The sequence below is a fragment of the Bradysia coprophila genome, unplaced genomic scaffold, assembly GCF_014529535.1.
Source record: "Bradysia coprophila strain Holo2 unplaced genomic scaffold, BU_Bcop_v1 contig_94, whole genome shotgun sequence".
Taxonomy (NCBI): Eukaryota; Metazoa; Arthropoda; class Insecta; order Diptera; family Sciaridae; genus Bradysia; species Bradysia coprophila.
The window spans coordinates 4381833-4406801 of NW_023504022.1; the positions used below are offsets into that span (position 1 = coordinate 4381833).

At 36.9% G+C, this 24969-nt stretch overlaps 2 protein-coding genes across 3 annotated transcripts in view; one reads left to right on the forward strand and one right to left on the reverse strand.

Annotated features, from left to right (window-relative positions):
• Positions 1-24969, forward strand: part of LOC119085037 (ephrin-B2) — a 63684-nt gene that overhangs the window by 22259 nt on the left and 16456 nt on the right. The gene's annotated exons all lie outside the window — the stretch shown is intronic.
• On the reverse strand, positions 8170-11285 carry LOC119085036 (transient receptor potential cation channel protein painless-like). The gene is made up of 3 exons (XM_037195230.1): positions 11016-11285; positions 9149-10947; positions 8170-9079 (listed from the first exon to the last, which is right to left on the reverse strand). Exons 1-3 carry the CDS (start codon positions 11190-11192, stop codon positions 8605-8607), a joined length of 2451 nt encoding a protein of 816 aa, XP_037051125.1. The 5' UTR covers positions 11193-11285; the 3' UTR covers positions 8170-8604.

Here is a 24969-nt window from a genome sequence, read left to right on the forward strand (position 1 = left end):
ATGTGGTTTGGATACATATGCGATGAAAAAGAAGTTGAAATGTTTAAGTGTCCATATTTCATCATAGATGCATCCAAACCACATTAGTCTCTATTTGGCTCAAAAGCACATAAAATTACCTTTCAAATGATACCCCACACAACCATGTACATTTTGTGTACCTCGAGAAATTTCAGTAAGAACAGTGTACGTATTCGGTTAAAAACTTTATCTGCACATATTTCAGTGTGGATGAATTCTAAACCCAATAAGACCCTATTCGGCTCAATAGTACATGTGATTACCTTTCTAATGACACCCCACACGACCCTGTACGGCTCGTGTAACTGGAGCAATTTTTGTAAGAAAAGTGCAAATTTTCGGTTTTTGATCACCTTTGACCAGCCACACAATCTTCGAAGAATTTTTTTGAAAGTGGTTTTGGCTTCTAGGGTCGAAGTCCTTTCTAGGCACATATAAAAAATTCCAATAGAAAATGCGTCCGATTTCGGTAGGCTGTTTTTCAAAAGAATCCCTCTTACGAATTAAATGCTTCATACACATTTCCGATATAGAAATTTTAACTGCAAAATAATATCCTTCCACACACTACGTACTACATTCACCATTCCATTTCGAGAAAGAACTCAAAATTATTCAAATGTCAATCCGAATGCCATTGGATGAAAAATCGATTTCTGTGTTATAACCGATGAATTTCCAAACAACCCGAAACCTATTTACGATATTCGCATTAAATTTGAAGCTCATTGAAAGGAATGGAGTAACGTTAACACACAAACCGACGAATTAATGTTCAATATGAAATCATGCTATGTCACTTCATATAATGCTTCCTACTTCATCTTCTTTGTTAAAAGAATTTTTTTTTTTTCGAACTCGTTCGTAGAGCTATTTTTTGATTATGTATTGAGTGTATTGATGGTCCATACACAATAAACATACCATATTGCCGAGTATATGGCTTTTGTGTACGTATAATTTAAGGATAGGAATCAATCACAATGATTAAAGGTAAAGCTTCTTTTTGTCTAGTTTTTCCAGTTGGTTATTGACCGATATGTCTTTAGTATTCAAGAATTCATTGAAAAAAAATCAATTTTTTTTGTGAAAAGAACTGAAGAGAACAGTATTTTTAATAGGTCCCTTTATAGTCTTCAATTCAATTCGTTTTCGTATTCTTTACAAATCAATTGGTGAGAAATTAAAGTTTCTCGATTTTTTCAAAGCTTTTTCGTTTCTCTAATTATCGAGAGATTAAAAAAAAATGAATTCTACAAAGCATCGCGCACTGTCAGACGAGGCAAAAAAAAAATACATTGAAAAAGCAACAGCACAACATTCAACACAACGCTAATAAAATGTAAAATCGATTTGTAAACGAATACAAAACTAATGAGTGCAATCAATTTTCTAATTTTATAAAATAAACAATTTCATCTGGCCATTCTATCCGATATATCGCTACAGCCATTGAAAATTTTGTATTCAAATCTCGATTGAAAGTCGTTTTGTTGTGCATGGTGTACTGGTGTATATATAATACTCAAACACAACGTGTTTCTGTTAAGCTGGAATGGTATATGTAACGAAATAAACTTTACAATTTAAAATTTGCCACTTATCATGGCTCATAATCAACTCAACATGGCATTAAGTTACATTCTTGCGTCTACCACCACCACCAAAAAGAAGAATGAACAAGAATTAAGCCTAAGTATACCTATATACGACTCTGATGTTTCGCGTTCAATTTTTTTTTTCTTCTTCTTCTTTCGGGCAAAGAATCAGACTCGAAAAAAGAAATATCTTCAGATCCTCTGATTAATTTAATTTTATTCCGACGACTGAGCGTCAACATCTTCACGTCTCGTAAATTAAATTGTTACTTTTATTTTGATTCACAGCAATAATAATCACTGACGCATAAATCGTTGTCGTAGGGATGCATGATGCGATACAGAAGGATATCTTCTGTGTTACTACATTGTGTGATTATAACTCCCATTACTTTTATTAGAATCGTAAGTCTTAAATATAGTTTTGACATTCAAATTTTTCAAAATCAATGTACCGAAAGGAATCGCGTCTTTATTGCACGGAGAGCTATAACAGTGTGTGGCTATGGTGTGAGTGTACACGGTAATAAATAAAAATCGTCCATGGAAAGAGTGCACAGCTTTTTCGGATGGATATTGTAACAAACACCGATTGAATTTTATTTTTTTCCAATGCTCGGATAAACGGACATAGGAATTGTGATTCCAGCATTCCACCGTCGTCAGTGTTACATGGTGTAACAGACACATTAAAAATGTTTGATTCCCGTTGGACATGTCCATATACATTCTTCATTATACATAACATATCACCACTAATAGTGAACATAACTCGGTCTACGTACCATATTCGGGATATATGTCCATTCCACATTCAATATAGAAATGTAAGCATCATTCTCGTGTTGCACTGTTAATACATAAATGTCTGTCAAATTTAATTTTCTCATCGTTTACATATATATGGGTCGGAGTGTTGATATTTGCGTTCCGTTTAGGGGTCAATTTTTCCCAGATGGTCACGAAAGCTGCACTCTCTCGTAAATTTATCTTTTAAAATGATGACAGAAACAATGGGATATATTTCGACAAGCGTTTGGACAATAAATAATTTATTTTTTTTTCAAGTCATGTAAATCCATGGTATACCAATTCTACACCATTTCATCATGCGGAGATAGTGTGCTTGGGAAAAGCTTTTTTGAATTGAGGAGAACTGAAATAAAGTCGACGAATAAAAAACCAAACCGACAACAGACAAGCCATAAAAACAACCATGACTAAAACAAGCAGAAAAATGTGTACGCAAAAGAGAAATGAGAATGAGGGCTGTCAGGGTACCCTTACGACTATATATCTAGTCGTTTTATATATATGGAGACAAAAAAAATGGGAACTAAGAAGGTTAGTGGAATGATGATGATAATAAACAATCTCTCTCTGTCTGTCTCTCAGCCAACCGTTTCGAGCATTTCATTTTGTAGTCACAGCCATTGATAGTTGTTTTCAATGTAAATAAGAAACCATTAAGCAATTGCGAAAAATAACAAAATTCGACAAAGAAATTCTAAAATCATAACAAAAGATTGTTTTGATATAATAGTTCGATCTCGATGTAGTCGGTTGACGCCTTTCACTTTAAGTATCTAGCGACCGTTCCGATAACAATTTTTTTTCCTCCTTATTTTCTGTCTGTACGAATGGAGAAGTGCATAATCGATAATACCCTCCTTATAATGAGACCAACAATGGAAAACCTTTCAATAATATTCGAGCGAACACAAAAAAAAACGGGGAATTGTTATTCGTCTTTGGAATAATAGGTCTTAAAAGTTGAATAGGTAGGTCGTATACTTGTACTGTAGACTCTGTACATACCATATTGTACTCCGGCATATTGACTAAACTCATATAACAGCAATATAATAATTATCAAGCGTACGTATCTGCCACGCGTTAAATTAATAATTATTTTCTGCAACAAAAACATATTTTTGACTTGGAAACATTTTTCGGTCTATTAATTATTCATATCGCGTGAGAACCTTAATGCTAAATAACATGGAACTCAACGTGGGACACAATGCACAAGCATATACACATCGCAAATGTATAGCAAGGATTTTCGGGAATTGAAAATTGTTTTTCTTGAATTTATTACATTAACTGTGTAGCATAAGGGGGGAGAAGATTTTAAAGTCCTTTTTAAGAGATGGCATTTTCGATCATTATTCATTAAATGCCTCGGAACACGAATATTTTCCAACCCTTCCTTAATGGAAGTCACATCAGATAATTAAATTTAATTTTTGAAGAATCCTACGGCATCTTCACGTTTATTAACATCCATCGGTGTTCCCAACGTTTTAAATGCTTGATCTAATCAAAAAACAGTAGTGAAGAGATTCCAACAGAAAAATGTCGCGTCCTCACATAAAACGCTTAAGAAGCTCCGAATCATTTTCGTCCTTGATTCCCTAATTGTTTTCGCAACGGGTCACAACTTCAGCTGAACGTATAGTTTCACTTTAAGTCGTCAGAACGACCGAAAGGCATTCAATTATGTTGCGAACACACACAATGGAAAAAAGAAAATTTCTTCTATTCTCTGGAGTGCTCTTGCTATATAATAAAATGTATCGAGGTTGGTAATCAAGTCAGTTTAAACTGTCGACAAGTATTATCCTGTCGTTATGATGATGTTTGCTTCATTCAATTAACTATAATGTTGCTGTTGTTTTGCTCGGACGACATTGGAAGACACACACTGCTTTTAAAATCTAATCAAAGGTTACCCTCTTACAAATTGTTTTGTTGTTAAGTGAGATGACATTGTTTGCATCTCGTTTGCTGCAACACACTTTGATGTAAGTAACTCGAATTTTCGTGCCGAAATGTTGTCGTACTTAAAGTAAACAACAACCAAGTCAATTACATGCGGTATGTTCGGTTCGCATTTAATTAATTAATCAACGTTTGTGACCAAAGCTAATACAAATATCCATTGATGCGCAGTGCACTGTACGTAAATGTTTATATAAAAATGGGAATCTATTTTATAGCCAGCCGTGTCCCTTATGTGTGTAATATAGTTGAGTACATTCTATTACTAGCAGAAAAAAAACCGTTTTTTTTTTTGCTCACAAATCCCTAATGTACAATTAAAGCGTTCTCCCAAAAAAAAACCTCCCGAACAAAAAAAAAACTGTTTGAAAGCGATAATCTATATACGAATTCATGCCTGTAAATTTTATGGGGAAAAAAGGCATTTATTTGAATTAACCAGCATTCATATCATGTTAACGGTTCCGTTCATCCACAGTTTCGGGCGAAAATTCCCCTATACCAACCCTGACGCAACAGTGACAGTGGAAATTTGTCAAATGTTACGACTCTGTGTGTCATTATTATGGGTCAAACCTATGTCCAAAATGATTGATGTACAAGAGTTATAATGTTGAGTGGGTATAACCTAATCGTTCGCTGTGTTTTTTTCGGTCTGCTTTCCTTTTCGGATTTAGGCGAGATATTCGCTTGCGTTTGAGAAGCACAACATATTATATTATAGTTAATGTAACTCTCGGAACACAAGGCTTATAATGGTGAATCAGAGTCAAATCAATAAAAAATAAATAAATAAATAAATAAAACACAACAAACAACCCATCATCTATCCGAAAAATAAAGCACACGAAAATCGCATCGAAATCAACTTTTAAAATTGACTTGTGAAATTTTAATGGGTCTGGCCCGTGAGTTTTTAAACTCTTTTTTTATTGAACAAAAGTGCTTTTCGGATGGGTTTTTGACACACCTTCGCTAAGTAACCGGTATATATGTATATTGATAATAATAAAAGCTATTAATGACACATTTGAATAGACACATTAAAAGGTTCGTTTTGTTTGAATGTTAATTTTGTGTGGATGTGTGTTCTGTGCTTATTCGCAAATAATGTGAGACGCACGAATACGACGATTAATTGTTTGTTTTAGCGATCTGATTCATCCCTACATCAGACGGTAGAGAATAATACGTCAACGGAATGACTTACATCATGTTCTTAGAAATTGGACAGCCTTTGTTCAAACAGTTCTCATTCTTACGTTTTTACTTCTTATACTCGTTGAGCCGAATAAATTCAAATCAATTCGCTGTGAGAATGTGTATAGATGGACGAAGAAGAAAAACGACATCTCTGATAGCATTTCACGGACTGATGCTCGCATTTCCTCAACATCGGAAATGGTTTACAGAAACATTTTGAGTTTTCTAAAATCTCTTCAACATTTCATTCAGGTGCACACATAAAACGTTTCGGAAAAACTTTCGTAAAACTTAAAATGTTTATCGTTGTCCCTGTCAAGCGGCTTATACAGTATTTATACACACAACACACCCGTATTTATATTTATATAGAATATGGTACAAACCAGTGTTGAGGACGATTCGACGATACCACAGAAAACTAACAATTTATATTGGAATGTATTCTGTCACGTAATTAAGAGGTGAAGACTCTAAAGTATAATTTAATGCGAGATTTCGTAAATATTATAATTTAACTCAACGCCGTTTATTCGGTAGTCTTTCGTTCGATTAAACTGAACTTAACGAGGTTATTAAAAAGAGATCTCAAATGAACAACAAAGTATTTAAGAAAATGTTTTTTCTTGTGCAATTTAACAAGCAGAGAAACGTCTACCGAAAGGATAATAATCACAAGAAGCAAACGAAAAAAAAAATCGTTTGGCTTACGGCCTACGAAATTACAATGGTCCGCGAACCACTTTATCAAAGGCAATAAACCGAAATGTATAACGAGAGAAGGAAAGGTTTAATTAAAAATCGACGGCTGTAAATTTGTGGAAACGGGATACGGCTCGTCTGCATATATGAGCTAACCCTTTCACATTCTGTATTCCCAGAGCATAAGGCCGAGAAGACCACATGGTTTTTATCTTTGCACTGATTTAGTCTAGTGTAATAACGTCACATTCGCAGATGAGCTCAAAAATATTTGTTTTACCTCGACAGAACGAATATATACGATTGCATCATATCCGTTGGGTACTTCTTGGTATAAATATACTGAATCAGATTAAATGGGTGTCAGTTGGACAAAATGCGTCTGAATCGTGTGGAATTAAATGAACTAAAATCTAAATTGAACTTTGGTATCCCCTAGAAGGGCTCATTCCACTTAGTCCCATACGATTTAGTCCCATATGATTTAGTCCCATACGATTTAGTCCCATAAGATTTAGTCCCATAAGATTTAGTCCCATACGATTTAGTCCCATACGATTTAGTCCCATACGATTTAGTCCCATACGATTTAGTCCCATACGATTTAGTCCCATACGATTTAGTCCCATACGATTTAGTCCCATACGATTTAGTCCCATTAAGTTCATTTAGTTCAATTAAGTTCATTTAGTCCCAGAAGTGCGGCACCCTTCGATTATATCTCAGCTGTTGGGGAACAGAATCTAACCGAGCCTAACAATATTGAATAATGTTAATCTTATCCCAGTTTAACACGTTGCCGGTTATTGCGAGTTGTAAACTTTAGGCACACCGGAAAGTGCTAAGGGAGTCGAGAACCTCCGAATAAATTTCTAAAAATCAAAAATCAAATTAGCATTTTCCGGCGTACCTAAAGTGCCTGCTTGAGCATTATCCCCTACGTGTCAAGAATTCGAATTTCTTTCGACATGAGATGGCTGAGACATACAATAGGTCCCTCATGTAATAAAAATCATGAAAAGAAATTATTTTTCTACTTGGAAAATATTCAACAATATTCTGCACAAGTTTCAATTTGTGGACGGATGAGATACTGCAAGGCACATCGTCATCGCCGGCCCTTGTTGTATAATTGTGTGCAAAAATTTCAAAAGGTAACTTTGCATACTAGATTCGGCGTTATAAACAAGTAAATGGCCATGTCGTCATACAACCGAATATAGTTTAACGTTGCACTTGCTGTGCAAATGATGGTTGCACCGTAAAAGTTTTGTCCGGACGTTTAAATATTGCAAATTAAACTATATATAAAACAGTTGGATGAATTATTATAAAAGTGTGCAGTGTGTGTGTATGTGTGTATGTTACTGACTGTAAACAGTTTTTATAATGTTGCGGTAGAGAAAAAACTCCAAAGTTTTTTTTTTTAATTTAATTTTATTTTTTTAAAACCAACTCCCACTTTCAGTTCGTATGCGAAACATAATTTGTGTGCAGTTAGTAGATTGTAAACGTTTCAATTTTAATTTGGGATACATCCAATTATTTTGATTGTGTACTCTCTGTTTCTAGTTTGACGTAATTTTAATTGAAAAAAAAAGTTTAAATTTCACGAAAATTTAATTTCTCCACCACGTTGCTAATGGTAAAAATTCATAATTCATAAAGGTGTGTCGACAATGATTGTCGACAAAAAAGTCTCTCCCATTTTATTTTCACATGATTTTACAAATTAGTCAGCCATTCATCAATGTTTGCGAATATGAATACGAACCTGTTCCGTGGTGCTATTTATAAACCACCGCAAAATAACAACAGCGACAAGTAGAACGTTTTAACAATCAAAGAATTTTTTTCGGCGTTTTTGTTTATTTATTGGATAACACAATCTCATTACATCAAATTCGAATTAAAACCCTAAAAATTTCTATAAACAAAACTCAAATTAAGTTTTTACGAGTTTTTAACGGTCTGCCGTTTTTATTTAGTTCCACATCGTTCCAAATGTTGCCAACAATAGAAAAGTAAGGAGATTCGTTTTACTCCCACGTATACGTGTGGGATGGAAAAAATGTAGAGAGAGAGAGAGAGAGAGAGCTTATGTCCTGAAATGCATGTGGAACGAATAGAACGAATGAAACCCACAAAATGTAAAAACTTATCTTGAGTTCCGTTTATTTCGTAGAACTTCACTCAACAAACAGTCAAACCTTTTTGCGGCCAGGTCTTAAAATTAACGAAAAGTCCTTTCAATCGTACCCCCTTCACTGGACATCAAAAAAATTGTGAAGCGACTCTATTTGACAATCAAATCCACTTTTTTCGATAGCGCAAGAATGGTAGACTCGAGTCGTTCAATGTGATGTATGCAAGTTGTGTGACTGTTCTCGTCGTTCTTTTCGTTCAGATCGTCTTTTCTTCGGTCGATGACATTGCGTGCATTCTCAACAATTATCGGATTCATTCGATCGGTTTTATTGAAGAAAATGCCAATAAATTTCTTCCAAAGTTGTGAACAGCAGCCGGTTGATTCTTCATTTTCGTCAGCGTACGGACCCCCATCGCCTTTTTTCGGACTGAACAAAAGCTTTGACACGATTCCGACGTCACCACTTTTTGCCGATTGCGTTTGTGACTGAATGTGGTAGATGATCTCGTTGTCCGGTCCAATGTAAATTTTGCGTTGGTTATTCTGTCGCACAGTTTCCAATACATCAAATTGAATGAAGAAGTCGAACAAACGCATAATGATTGTGTTCTGGAACGTTTGCCTGTTGCCGGTCAAACATGAGAAAATAATTAGTTTTGAGCTCAGAGACGAGAAATGTGATTGAACCTACCAGAACCAATGCTTCCGATTCGTGAGTGAATCTTCGTATTGGACCAATAGATGGACACGTTGTGTGAGGCAAGTCAGTTCCGATTTGGATTGAATAGCCTGTGTACCGGTGACAGCAAGACTGCTCACCAAATTCATGTTGATGATGGACACCAATGATATCATAACAATAAGCAATCCCAAAAAGGTCCAGTCGACGATGGCAATTTTGTCGTCGACACTCCGATGCCACCCGATAATAGCATTCATAATCGAAACCACTGTGCCCGCCGTATCTTCATGCTGCCTGTCCTCAATGTATTGTGGCACCATTTCGAAAAAATTCTTTTTAAAGTATTCCAATTGACTATTGTTGACCTGTGCGTCGGAGCTGTTGGCCATGAGTGCTTTGTGCATGTAATCGAAAAACTCATGTCGGTACGTATTGTCAATTGGCCGTTTATTGTTCATCATCAACCAGTACGATATTATGAACGATGGCAATAACACAACGTAAACCATTAAACTCTTCAGTGAGCTCCAGGCTATGCTCAGAAACATCACGTAATACAAAGAAAATGTCCAAAATATCGATCCAGCCAAGACGAACAGTTCGCAAGTAATTAGTAAAACGCACATGGCTGGAACGACCGGATCGATATCTTCCAGATATTTGACCAGTGTGACCGAAACAATTACCTGAATCGTTTGATAAGTGTGGAAGATGTTGATCATAGTTTTACGATACTCGTCACTGCAAAACAGCAAATGAACAATTCGTCGTATTCCGACGTAGAATGTCAAATTCGTGTTCAAAAAGAAGAAGACAGTCGTTATTTCGGCCGGCGCTTTTCCGTACAGAGATATTACGTAGCCCAAATTCGACAGCGCAAACAGGAGATACAGAGCACAATCGATATTACGGATCAGAGTCATTTGACGCCACTTCATTGAAATGAAACTCCAGATCAATGGATGAATTAGTAGGTGTTGGTAATCGACCGACTGTGATATGAACTCGATCGCTGTCATTTCATTCGGCATCATAACCGGTTCGGTTTCACTGTCGTCATCTTCAAGTTTCCGTGGTGCAATCAAATTTCGATAATCGAATTCAAGGTACGTCACCTTCTTATTGTCCTCGCTCTGCACGAAATTCACACAATTGTTGAAATGAGCTTCAAGCGCTGCTGGTGCAATTAGTAATACGTTCGGAGTCGGGGTTCCGTTTTGCATACCAACATATGTGCCCATTTCGAGGAATTGATCAATCTTCTTTGGCAAGTGGGACACATAAAACATGGCTGACCGACCGTGCGAATCCATTGAGTTTACATCGAATTCGCTGCCGTTGAGCAGCAGGTCGTAGCATTTTTCGAAATTTTCACTATCTTTTTCGTCGGCATTGCGTGCTGCGATGGACAGTTCCCGGAGCAACGGCATTTTATTCTCTTCCAAATCCAAATGTGGCATCAGTGTCTCCAATGATTGCCACGATCCGGTTTTACAAGCCGCTAAGAATGCCGGATATTCCACTTTTCCACCATATGATATCAACGTTTCGATGGTCAATGTTAAATGACCGGAAGCTGCGATGTTCAATAGGTCGCTACTGTTCGCTATAATTTGTTCCTGCAGCTTGATCGGATTCTTTCGAGCGATCATTGTGATTCCCCTGATGAATAACGGCTCGTTGCCGTACAATAGACACATTCGCAGGCGACTCAAATCCCAAAATTTATCATCGTTGCGCTGGATTGACGGTAGCATGTCACCTTTGTGCAGCAATTTCTTCACCATAACTTTCGCCTCATTGCTGAGCTGTAATTGAAAATGACAATCGAAATCACGTCACTTTTCCGAACAGGTCAACTTCATTTTCTACGTACCGTATTCGTATCACAACGAGCAATCAAACATTCTTCAATGAACAGTTCCGAGATTTGTTTGGAACAAGCCTCCTCGAATAAATTCGTTCGTTCCTCGGCACCTTCATCTTTCGCAATATAAAGTCGCCATCGAAACACTTCCAGTTCCTCTAACACAGAATCTTGACATTTTTCCATTTTCACTGCACAACCGAAAATAAAACGTTCAGTTTCCTCCAAGCTGTTCTCTCTCGTCTCGACCCATATTTACTGAACAGCGCACAGTTCGCTGTATTTTTAAAAATGTCAACCATAATACATGCGAGCTGAAAGAGGCAAGGAAATGGAAAATGTGAATGCGCATGAGACTTACAGTTAAAACTACTGAGAGGGAGAGATAGCTGTGACGAAAGATACATAAATAGACAGACACCCAAAACTTGGCGAAAAGAATTAAGCGAACAGAACATTAAGTGAATCATTAGGTATACTGTCCAGGCCCGGACTGACCCTATAGGCAGTCTTGGGATGCCGGAACGGCTTTTCGAATATTATTTTTTTGTTCAAACGAAAGACCACCACGGTTCAAAATTTTGTCATTCAACGGTCAGAGGGATTTTTAATAGCCAGTTCGGCCCTGACAGCTACAACAGATGAGAATCGTAATATTAAGTAAAATTCGTGTGCCTTGGCATCTGTGTTTTTCTCCGTCCGAGGAAAATTCTACGCACATTATTTATAAAAGCAGAGCGGTTTACACATTTCAACATCATGCAACATCAACAGAACACATCTGTAACATACACATATGTACATCCACTCGCTATTATATGTTAAACAAAAAGCGAACATCGACAAGCCGAAAAGAAAATGTTTCGTTTTGAGTAAAAGTCGCTGTCGCAGTCAAGAAAACTCTTCCATTTGGAAAAATGTTCATTCTTGACTGTTCTGATGCATTTTAGAATTTGTACTGTTACCCGGATTGTACTCGAGCTGCTGATTGTTATTTTAAGCACTACTGATCGCACTGACAGCCATGGTTATATTGACACCCTCGGTTGAACCTGGTATCAATGATGCTTGTGATTCCGTAAATATGAAAGGTTTTCTTTGATAACTTGTCGACTTGAAGTGGAAATCGAAACATAATTTTTACGGCCTTGGAAATGGTTTTTCCGGATTTCATTTTGTGAATCTGTTTTCGCAATTCCCTTAATCCTCATTCCCCCGTTCTCATTATATATTGTGAAGTGACTCATTACTGATATTGCCAGAAAAAAAGAAATGCAAAATTTGAGGTTGATGTTTTTTTGTAAAAATGGCAAAGTTAGTTGCCAACGTTCCCTTTTGAATTAAAAGAAAATAACAGCACGTCCCCTAATTCATCCACGTTCAAAGCGTTCAACTATGACAGTACTCTGCACTTGATCTGATAAAGGCAGGAAAACTGAGTACTATCACCATTCCAATCTGCGCAGCTATGGTATACTTGTTCATGAAATGGAAAAAAAATCAAAAGAAAAAAAATCATTCAAAGGAACACATTTCCTTTACACACAATGACTGGATAACTCTTCCGACCGCCTATTTAAAAACGCAGAAAATTTTCACTTTCCTATATGTACCTTGATGTTTATCACATTATGCATTGTTTTGATATCCATTATCTCCGGTGTGTGTTTTTGTTAGTTTTCTATAACACAAACATGCAGAAAATATAATAAAAGTGAGAAAATAGAAAAATCTTTTTCCAACAGTCAGTGGAAAGAAGAAAAAAATTATGTTCTAACGTGTGTGTACCACCGTGTACTTTCTATTCACCGTTCATATGTACAAGTAGTACAAATAATGTGAAAGAAGAAAAAAAAAATGGTTTATAACTTCGTACGTACTTTCAGCAAATTCTTTTTTTTTCTACTTCTCTCGTATGTGTGTTTTCCTTTTTTATGGTGTCATTTTCCACACTCTGAAATATCGCTAATGGGCTTCAAGAAATAATTAATAAAAGGGGTGGAATGATAGACATATATATGCGCCATCATGTGTCTTCCACACCACATGAATATAATATTCATCCATATCCATATGGTATAGGTAGTACACCGATGTTGTAATAGACATACCTTGTGTTGGGATATTATGTTTTCACGGATATTTCATGCTGTAAGTTCAGTTCCGTTCCGTTTTATAGAGAGGAGAAAAGAAAGAAAGGAAGGCAACAACAACAACAACAACAAAAAAAAGAAGAAGTTATATGTACCGAAGACCAACCTAAGTAAAACATTACGTGCTACTATGGTGATTGGTGATGAATAATAAATAAAATATCACTACCTTTTAAGTCGGATGATACAAGTTCGTGCGACTTATACTAAAGAAAACTGTGCGATAGAATACGTATATAGATGATAGAACATATATCCATATCCAACCAACCTCTCTAGATATATAACCAAGAGTTCTCAAAATCGATTTAATGATATTGTCGCAAGTAAATTTATATCCAACATCCATAATGCTGCACGAGCACGAGAGAGTACCTATATGTATGTATAACACACATTATATATCACATAACCGCATTTTTAATTTATTGTCAATACGATTCAATTTACATAAGCTTTTAAATCCCATTAGCCATTCAATAAATATAATTTTTATTCTTCGATTGCAACTTTTCTGGAAAAAGGTTTTTGGTTTCTGTCGTGTCCGACAATATTTTCCACAATATTATAATAATTTGCTACACTAAATATAACAAAAAATGATACAATGTGTATGGAGGACGAGCCTTTTGCATTTTCTTTTTTTTTTTTACTTTTTTTGTTACCAATACAATGAAAATTAGGTTTCAGTTGCGGCGTATTGATTTTCTCTGGGTTTTTTTTTTCTCGTATTTTAAGCATTTTTATTTGCTATGATAATTTTGTCCGATTGGAAAGATTTCAACCGTAAGATATATCGATTAGGGTGGGTCGTATTTTAACTGTGATTTTCTTTCCGGAACGCCTAATTGGGCATATCGAATTTTGCAAATTTTAAGGACCGCGATAGCCTGTGTGCGGAAAACGTATATCATCGAAAACTGTGTCCGGGCATGTGGTTGATGGATCCAATGGAGCCATGGAAGAAGTCCCCCGGGCGACTTTAAGTTTCCGAAGGTCGGAAAGTTGATAGTATTTTTGAAAACAATGTTCTAGCGGAATGTAGAGCTTTGAAAACTCTACAAAACTACCGAAGAAACCGATGGTCCAAAAGGTGTCACTGCCAAGATTGCCTAACATCGAAAATGTGACCTTTTGGTTTTTGACTTATATTTCCTGAGAGACAAATGATTTTGTTTAGCCTGTGATATGAGGTGGTAGAGGAGGTCGAGCACTACCAGTACACTAGGCATGTCCCGATCGGATATACTCTTGAAATCTCTTTTATAACATTTGTGAATGGAATTTTTAAGAGTGGCCACGTCGCCCACGAAGCAAGTGCAGACACTGCAACCGGTACTGGTGAGTCGAGGACACCTTGGCCAGTAAGTATGCATAATATTCCATGACAGTAGCTGAACTCTTTCACAAAATATTTGTTATTTCGATGTGGCACATGAATTGAAAAACTATACTACGAACTTCAATTTTTCGTAAATATATCGAAAAATATGTATAATCTGTGTATTTGCAACGAAATCGACTTCTTACTACTATTCGTGGGTGAAATAACTAATGAAATCGATTATTTCTCGTTTTTCTCATAAATTCAATTTATTCAGATTTTGTAGTACAAAGTGTGCCACATCGAAATCACAAATATTTTGTGAAAAAGTTCAGCTACTGTCGTGGAGTATTATGCATACTTACTGGCCAAGGTGTCCTCGACTCAACAGCACCGGTTGCAGTGTCTGCACTTGCTTCGTGGGCGACGTGGCCACTCTTAAAAATTCCATTCACAAATGTTATAAAAGTGATTTCAAGAATATATCCGATCGGGACATGCCTAGTGTACTGGAAGTGCTCGACCTCCTCTACCACCTCATACCACAGGCTAAAAAAAATCATTTGTCTCTCAGGAAATATAAGTCAAAAACCAAAAGGTCACATTTTCGATGTTAGGCAATCTTGGCAGTGACACCTTTTGGACCATCGGTTTCTTCGGTAGTTTTGTAGAGTTTTCAAAGCTCTACATTCCGCTAGAACATTGTTTTCAAAAATACTATCAACTTTCCGACCTTCGGAAACTTAAAGTCGCCCGGGGGACTTCTTCCATGGCTCTTCGTGGGCGACGTGGCCACTCTTAAAAATTCCATTCACAAATGTTATAAAAGTGATTTCAAGAATATATCCGATCGGGACATGCCTAGTGTACTGGAAGTGCTCGACCTCCTCTACCACCTCATACCACAGGCTAAAAAAAATCATTTGTCTCTCAAGAAATATAAGTCAAAAACCAAAAGGTCACATTTTCGATGTTAATCAATCTTGGCAATGGCACCTTTTGGACCATCGGTTTCTTCGGTAGATTTGTAGAGTTTTCAAGGCTCTACATCCCGCTAGAACATTGTTTTCAAAAATACTCTCAACTTTCCGAATTATGACCATCGGAAACTTAAAGCCGCCCGGGGGGACTTCTTCCATGGCTCCATCGGATTCATCAACCACATGCCCGGACACAGTTTTCGATGATCTACGTTTTCCGCACACAGGTTATCGCGGTCCTTAAAATTTGCAAAATTCGATACGCCCTAACGCCTAACCCCGAGTTTTATGTAGAATGGTCCAGAGAGGAGTATAAGTCTTTTACTAAAAATTCGTTTTTCCCTTGCCTTTTACCAGAGCGATTTTTGATTTTCGTACTAGTAGAGTGAGATTGCATTCGCCTAGTCGGTAGGCCTGTAGAAGCGTCACAGTTTTTCATAGTACTTCAATCTCACTGGACTATTTTTTTGTGTAACAACTTCACATTGATTCATTCCCATGAAATGTCACAGCAGTGAAGTTTGCTCATGAAAAAATAATTCAGTGACAGCAGTCTTTTTATGAAGGAAAAGACTAAATTGTAATAGATTTTACCCTTAGTTTCTAAACTCCATTCTCCTATAGATTGGTGAATGGTTTCTCTGGTGAGGTTAAACTATTAATGTTGACTGGAGGTAAGAGCTCAATAATGTGGCTTTAAAATCGCGCTAGCATGTTAAAGATCGCGATATTAATTCCTATTGGGTAGAGCTGTCACTTTTCCCAACAATAACTTTTACACAAAAATTGTAACTTTCCGTGGGAAAAAAAATCTTCAAATCATGACATAAAATGTTGTGTGAAGCATGCCTGAATAGGTAATTCAATAGAGAATCCAGGACATGTTCACTTTTTGATATCGCATGAGAATTACTTAGGTGAGAGCGTTTCTGCAGCCCTAACATTGTGATTTTTTTAGAGTCGAGAGGTCAAGTCAATCTAACTCTACTCCCACGAAAATCAAAAATCTTTCTGGAAGCAAGGTAAAAACGAATTTTTAAGAAAAGACTTCTACTGCAATTGATTCTCTGGAGTCCAGAGTCTGGAGTCAGGCGTTCCGAAAAAAAATCAAAGTTAAAATACGACCCACCCTAATATCGATACAATTTGTGTATTGCTACATCACACAGTGACCTTAATTTATTTGTGGACATTTTTCGGTAATGTTTTACTCGTTACAGCTAATTCTATTAGTAAAATTCCAGAATGTCTGCAAACTGATACATATTTAGAGCAATAAATTATATTGCATTTGTGAATTGCATTTTATTTAATGTAGAACATTCAGATCGTCTGTTGTCGAATATTAATAATTTTCGTTAGAAAACCCATAAAAACGGTCATAAACGGCAAATGGTTTATTGCCATAAATAAATGGGCGGTAAAATGGTAAAAATGTTAAATGCCACTCATACCACATTACCAGACATTACGTCAAGGAATTTTTTTTTCCACAGATTTTCAGACCTTGTCTCAGAGCATTTTTCCTTTCTTATTTTACTCTACATTCTACAGTGCCATAAAAAAGAACATAGACAGTCATACTCTTAAAACATTTCATTTCCTAGTGCAGCTATAGGAGAAAAATATAACATGACGATGATGACTAACACTCAATAAATATTTACGTTTTAAATTTCGTACAGCACACCATTTTGTCATCTTAACGACAATGGGACACTAAAGTTAACTTCATTAATTTCTTGTTGTCTCTGTAGGTCGTCGGTTGTCGTAATGTCGTATACATTTATGTATGTACGAGTTGTTGTACACACTGGCTTTCTAAGTACGCTCTCTATTATATTATACGATGTCGTATTTTCGAATGTCTGCGCACTTTATGGACGTCCCCTTGTTATGTAAGACTCGAGAAACATAGCAAAAAAAAAACCTTTTTCTATGAGAGGACATCTATAAATACATATTTCGTTTCTGCGAAAACCGTTGCTGATGGTAACAGCATTACCCTTTTTTTTGAAATTTACGGTTTTTTATCGATGGGACTATAAGAAACCTACGGTGGGCATGTGTATAATAATTCCGAAATTGAAATTACATAAGAACAAATTCATGGTACGGAATAAGAACTAATGCTAATGCACACACAAAAAAAACTGTTCATTTTATCACCCAGCCTTTTTATGTCTTGAAATTGCTTTTACGCATTACCAGAGTGTCCTGTAGGTTAACAATTTTTTGTTTGCCTCAAAAACGTTGAAGAACATTGAATGATTGGTTTGTGTATTTTGCACTAATGTATACATGTCTGTACGACTGAGTAACGAAACGATTTTTAGGTGTGTTTTATGTGTGCCGCGCGGACTATATATGAAAATCATATTTCAATTACCCTGTCCAAGATCATGTCGTTAATGGGAAAAAATAATTTAATTGACTTTCAGATTGTCGTGCCGGTTTCTGTGCGGAACTAATTTCTTCCTTGCCGTATCAATTTCAATAAAAGTTTCATTGTGTTTGCCAACGTAGTGGCTATAATTATTCACGGTATGGTTTGGTCATTTAAAAATAATTACGCTCCCCCCGCCCCATATACACGTCTGCATTTGCTTAACAAAAAAAAAGTATTTGGACGAAGCTTTCCACTCTTCTGAGCATATATGCGCCAAATGTAGTAATATTTACAGCCAAACCTTATGGCTATATCTCTGGTAAATCGAGACGATATAATTGTGCTAATTGGATTCTCCCGTTCTTTTTTTTGATGAAACACAAAATACACAAAACCAGAACTATATTCGCAAACGGTTTTTGAATGTTGTACCGTTTTACCGTAGTCTTGATTGGGATAAAGCCTCCGGAGTGTTCATGAAATCCGTGACCTTCTATTCGCCCGATGCCTGACTTTATGAATGAATAGAACACAGAAGCATGTTTTATGTATAGCCAATATATACGTACGTATACGATACATACCGCAAAAGCCTCTTTTATGCGCACATACTTATTGCTTAGACCTAAATGTAATTTGAGCGGATGTGATTAAATTCGGATCGATCAAATGCCTGTACCGCATAGCATATTATCTTCTAACGAGAATTTCGGATTTAATTTAATTTGAAGTGAATTTGAAAGCTGAATTCGTAATTGATATTCGCAAGATTTTTACCTCCGTACATTGTATGGTAAAATATGGATGGGATGGATTCATATGAAAAAAAAATGAAATAAAACTTTTCTTGTCAAAGGGTGTGGGTAACTCAGGCTTGAGCTTACGCCTGAATTATAATTTTAATTTTTCTTTTATATTCCGACGAATGTGTGCTTATCCTCTAATTCTGGTTATGTCACTGAATAGAATTTGCTGAGGCATAAACACAGATTTTACCTTGATTCCACTGAGATCTATAACCATATCATGTTGCCATGTTAGACTTCCCACATATCATCGTGCACAAAAACCCATATTAAACCCCACATATTCACCACTTTGTATGTTCTACACATTCACGCACAGAAAAACCCTTAGCCCTAGTTTTCCTTTAACAATATACTCCCATCACGTTCGTACATTTTCTTCTTAACATCCTAACATCCATACTTGATTGCTGTATTACATACGCATAAAACACACACCACACACGAACCAAAACCATCATCATCATCTCTCATGTTACTTTCAGTCACCCACCTATCACTCACCATCTCCTGCATCAAACATTATATACACTGAACAGTGAAAATGTCTAAACTTAACGTACACTACCCGTCCATTCTCCATAGCTGGTTAAACATATATCTGTATGGATATACCGACCGTGTGTACTCGTATATACGCATATGTACGTATAGTACACATGATTCTCCATCAATTCATCAGCCTATCTCAATACTATTCGTACGGGTACACATATACCGTACATACAGCACAAAGTTTTATACTATAACTCACTGTGTGCATATTACACTCTATTTTTCTCCATACATTACGTGTGTACACGTTGACTTTGTGTTTCATATATATTACGTCTCCCACAATACGACCGAGCTTTATTTTCCATCATCATCGAAACGCCATCGTCATCATCGTCATTATCATTAACAAACGTGTACCAATTTATATGCAGATATCACTCTTGTCGTATACGTCGTATAATTATGAATATTTTGAACAAAAATATTTGGAAGTGCTAGGGAAAGTTGTAAATGAAATGTTGGTACTCTTGTCAGTCAATGCAACTGTAATTGACCATTGTATGGGTAAAATGTTTCACGTCTGGTTTAGTTACGAGAGCTTCGAAAATGTTGTCTAGTTAATATACTGTAACACATCGAGAGTTTCGTGCGATTGAACAAGAATTTGCGAATAATTTCAGCATTTCACTGTGTGATTGAAGGAGATAGATTATTTTGTCGCAACGCAGGGGAGAAATTAGGCATTTTCTCACCTCAGCTGATACTTCGGGAGTCCTGGTTGTGAAAAAACGGTCTGTTAGGATCGGATAAAAAGTGGGAAATTTAATTTTCTCTGGTGACTTGTTGCCCTCGCTACGCTCTGACCACAAGATTTTTAGATTTATCAGTTTGGGACGATCATTTAAGATCTTGAAACACAGATCTGTTGATCCTTTGTTTCCATTCCCGGTCATCATGTAAATCATGGTAGCCTTCCTGTTGCCGATAGGAACCTGTCTAAGATGTCAGGTCCTATTGCAGCAATTTCCGAAGGAACCACCTCGTAGTCTCTGAGCATCCTGCGTCTTAGTTGAAGAAATTTGGGGCAGTCACATATCAAGTGTGCACCCGTTTCTTCTTCTAGGTCGCAGGAACATCTCGGAGTGTCCGAAAGCCTCAACTTATTCATGTGCCGATTCAGCCCGCAATGTCCCGTAATCGCTCCTACTACTCTTCTAATGCGATTTCGGTCCATTTTGAGCAAATCTTTGGCCCATTTTTTGTTAGGCTTAGGGAAGAAGCATTTCGTGTGAACGCCTCCGTTATACGCTTCCCAGCGTTCTGCGTGTTTACGCTTAACCCAGTCTTCCAGTGCTCTTTTACACTCTGACTGGGGAATCGGAAGGTACGGTTCTGGCCCGTTTGCCTGAGTCGCCGAGCCTTCTTTGGCCAGCTTATCTGCTTCCTCATTTCCCTCCACGCCGGAATGTCCTGGTACCCAGACCAAATTGATCCGATTGCTGAGACCAAGAAGGTTCAGGTATTCCTTACATTCCTTCACCAGCTTAAAGGTGACTACAGGCGATACGAGTGCCTTGATCATTCCTATATTGTCAAGACATATAAGGACCTCTTCGCCTTGCGTCCCTATAGGCAGAGTTTCATGTGCTCCCATGAGTGCCGCATAAAGCTCCGCCTGAGGTACGCTGGCGATCTCTCCCAGGTGGAAGGAATTGCCTAGCCCCGTTTCGGGGGCATACACTCCAGCTCCTGTTCCATTTGGAGTTTTCGAACCGTCAGTGAATCTGACTTTACTTCCCCTTGATAGGCCAGTAGGCCAGCCGTTAAGCCAGTCTGCTCTGCCTAAGAAGGTAGCGTCGAATCGCTTCGTGAAGTCAATCACCGGTGTCATCCTGTCTCTGGGCTTACCGAAAACTGGGCTTTCTACCACGCCACATATTTTCCCATGCCCTGCCCGGAAGTTAGAAGTCCACAAGCCATTTTGCACCAACCGATCCGCCGTGGCGAAGGCTCTAGCCTGAATTATCAGGGCTCTGACCACAAACAACACACTCGGAATTTCTAACTTTTCTCCCCTCGGTGAACACATAACTATTGCAGCAAAAAAAAAATGAACAGAAAATGCCTGAATCGGTATCGTTGCCATTTTCATGTTGTTGCCAATGGTTTCGTTCGATTCTTTATCGACACTTGTTAATCAACATGGATAATCACGGAAGCGAATGGAACATTAAGATTGATTCAATACCCAGAAGGTATTGTCAAGTTTTGTTGTTTTCTTCTTCTTCTCTAAATGGCGGGGTTATTTACAAATTCCAATTTAATATTTTGCGAAAGTAAATTTTTGGAATTCACAGATAGCATATGTAGCTAGCAGGGAGCGTGTAGAGAGGTGAAAATGTAGCATTTCCGACAAAGGATTTTATTAAATGGAAAAATATTTGGAAAATTTCTATGACGAATAGATAGCGTGTTCAGTTGGTACGGTTTTTGTTTCCTGAATCTACTGCAACTGCATGTTTTTCTGGTGTGTTCCACTTTCTAAGAAATATTTTCACACTCCCAACCCAATGACATTCCATTCTTAGGTCTCACAATGCTCCGAAGTGTAAAGTGAGTAACGACTCGATGGAACGGATAGCCATGGATATACATGTAGTGATTGTTTGTGCTAAGAAACTTTTTACGTGCAAAGTTTTATAGATTTTTTTTTTTGAACAAATTTGGATGGTCAATTCGGCTATAAAATTCTCTTTCAACCTTCGTTTCTTCGGATGAACTTTTTCACATCTCGTTTTGTTCTTATACCGGACAAAAACAGGTTGGACAGAGTAATTTTATTACTATTGCCCAAATTGGTACAGTTACTTTTGAGTTAGTTTTGGCTGCATTTACGACCGAACACACTATCGCACGCCTTAGATGTTCGTTTTATTTTTATTGTTTTATGACTGTGACAATTACATGAAATTACATATGTTTACAGAGGATGGACGAAAGATAAAGACGGTTACTGGTCGAGAACCAAACGGTTGAAAATATTCGAAAAGATAAATTTTGTTACGTTGCCATATATACACACGACAATAAACATGTTAAATATCTGGTATACAAAACGTCCACTTGCCTCCAAGGCACGTCTAAGATTTCAATTTCGTTTTGTTGTAACTTCGTCTTATTTAAATTATTTTCGAATTAAACATAAATCCAGCTAAAATGAACGGACAACCGATCATTATTTAACGATGAAATCGATCTTGGAATAAAATATTCTTTTTTGGTGTTTCTCTATTAAGCACACAATAGAATGCTGATTACCTTTTGTCACCGATTCTCTTCATTTCCATCCATTCCACAAGTATTTTCGATCCGACAATTCGAGAAAAAAAAACCTAACTGCAATTCCCCTTGCATCTGTTTGTCTTTCTGTTCTCTCTCTCATACATTTTGTAAAGCTTTTTTCTTCAATTTTTTTTAAACCAATAAAAGTAATTGTCGTCGCACGATCGGTTTGCTAGTGAGTGTACCGAGAACCAAGCTGTGAACGATGGTATATACCTCTAGTATAAGATGGGAATAAATGATGTAGAAACGAAATTGAAGATTTGTTATTTTCTGAGAGGGAAAAAAGGCTCTTTGGATGATTGTTTGATAAATCGAAAAATTAAAATGTATTCTGTCTGGATAATAGTTTGTATACGAACAACCCTCAGCCATCCACCGTACCATACACCATTACGCATTTCATATGATGTATGATACACACATTCCGAATCAAAAATGAATCAAAGAAAATTAGTTGCTTTGTCTTGATTGGCGAATTGTGTTACGGAGTTTGAATTCGTATTATAATGTGCCTATCCCCCAGTAATAGTGTTAAAATCAAGATGCACACTGCCACTATCTATGTAAATACGGACTGTCTCTATTTAGTCGATACACTATGCACAGTAACACAGTGTTCTCGTTTCAAAATCGAATCAAGTAAATGTGAAATGTAGCTGCTCTTCTCCCCGATATAATTAAGGTGTAACAACAAATCCTGTTGATAATCTCAAATCGAATTTTATGCTTCCCGTTTCCTGCATTATTACGGTAACCACATCTACAATATCCGTTATATTCCCAATATCCGACAATGGCTACCATAGTTTCAACGTGACAACGATAAGCTCGGTGTCAAAAACTCGGTGTGTGTGGATGTGCTTCACCTTTTGCCTATTATTTTATGAGATAGCAATTTTACTTTACACATCGGAAGTTCAAACGTAATATCGTTGCGATTAATTTGGCTTTGATCCACCGAACATGTGTGTGTGGCGTTACACAATACACAACGTCACGAACTACTTGCTTCACCAACAATCAATTTATTTATCCAAACGCGTGGAAATCATAAAATAAATGGGAATGGGAATGTGTAGGGAAAATTGTTTTTCCTTTTTGGTGAATTTTTTTTTATTTTTGGTTGTTGTCGAATAAACACACAATGACTGTCTGTGGCCCGTGGAGTGCAATAATGTTTGAGCTTTCCTTATCGCTTGTTTTCATCTACTCGTTTCTAATAAAAAAAGAAAACTGAAACAGCGGGAAGAAAGTTGAATTCTTTTCATATGGTAAATTGGTTTTTCGCTTCAATTTTTTTTTGCCTGATGTCGCTTTGTTTTGCATCCCACTATGAATGTGGCGAGTGCTCAAAATATTGTTTCCGATGGCACCCCTGTTCATAACACATCCACTACGCTGGCATTATGAAGGCTAAGCTTACACTTTTCCTTTGTCGGAATAACATGGATAAGTGTGGAGGAAATTCCAGTTTCCAATCTTTTAACAAAAGTGAAATAGAACTGAAGAAAAAAAGCAAGAATTTTTATTTCGAGGCTATTTCCAGAGCGTACAATGAGTCACCCGAGAAAATGGAATTTTCTACTTTTCTCCCTAGGTCAACACGAATTTTTTCACAACAAAAGCTCCCAAAGTTAAGGCCAGTTCATGGTCGCATATATCGCAAAAATGTATGCGAGTATGAACTGGCCTTAAAGTGTCATCTGAGGTGAGAAAATGCAAATGAATGAAAAAGGAATTTTCACAACGCAACCGAGAAATAGTCATATTCTCACCTCAGCTGAAACTTCGGAAGTCTTTGTTGTGAAAAACGTTGTGTTGACCTCAGGAAAAGAGTAGAAAATTCCATGACAAGTCCTCTGGTGACTTGTGACCCTCGGTACGTTGTCGAAGTGCAATTTCCAACATTTTTCCGGTTGGTAACCAATAGTCTTGTACAGGGCCTACTTTTTAGAAACTTTTAGAGAAAATCGAGAAATTCAAGAAACTTTGAGAAATTCAAGAAACTTCGAGAAATTCAAGAAATTTCGAGAAATATTTCTTGAATTTCTCAAAGTTTCTTGAATTTCTCGAATTCGAGGAATTTCAAGAAATTCCAGAAAATTCAAGAAATTCGGGAAACTTCGAGTAATTCAAGAAATTTCAAGAAACTAATTTCTCGAGTTTCTTGAAGTTTCTCGAATTTCTCGAATTCGAGAAATTTTAAGAAAATCGAGAAAATTCGAGAAATTTCAAGAAATTCAAGAAATTAGTTTCCAAAAAGTAGGCCCTGGTCTTGTATGTACATGACTAGGGATAATAAACGAAAAGTAAAGTTTTGTCGTGTGAATTTTGTTGATACGAAGCGTTGCCGAGATCAATAAACACGCGAAAGCGAGACTTTTCATTTTTATCCAGAGTTATGTATTGAATGACATTTCTAGTGAGAAAAGTGCAGCACTTTCTCTCCCGCTGGAGAAAAACGGTAA

Excerpts from the sequence above, each read along its gene's own strand:
- LOC119085036 (XM_037195230.1), bottom strand. The coding sequence starts at position 11,192 with ATGGAAAAATGTCAAGATTCTGTGTTAGAGGAACTGGAAGTGTTTCGA. Across the intron at positions 10,948-11,015 it reads CTCGTTGTGATACGAATACG|CTCAGCAATGAGGCGAAAGT; the intron begins GTACGTAGAAAA and ends TTTCAATTACAG. Across the intron at positions 9,080-9,148 it reads AATCGGAAGCATTGGTTCTG|GCAAACGTTCCAGAACACAA; the intron begins GTAGGTTCAATC and ends GACCGGCAACAG.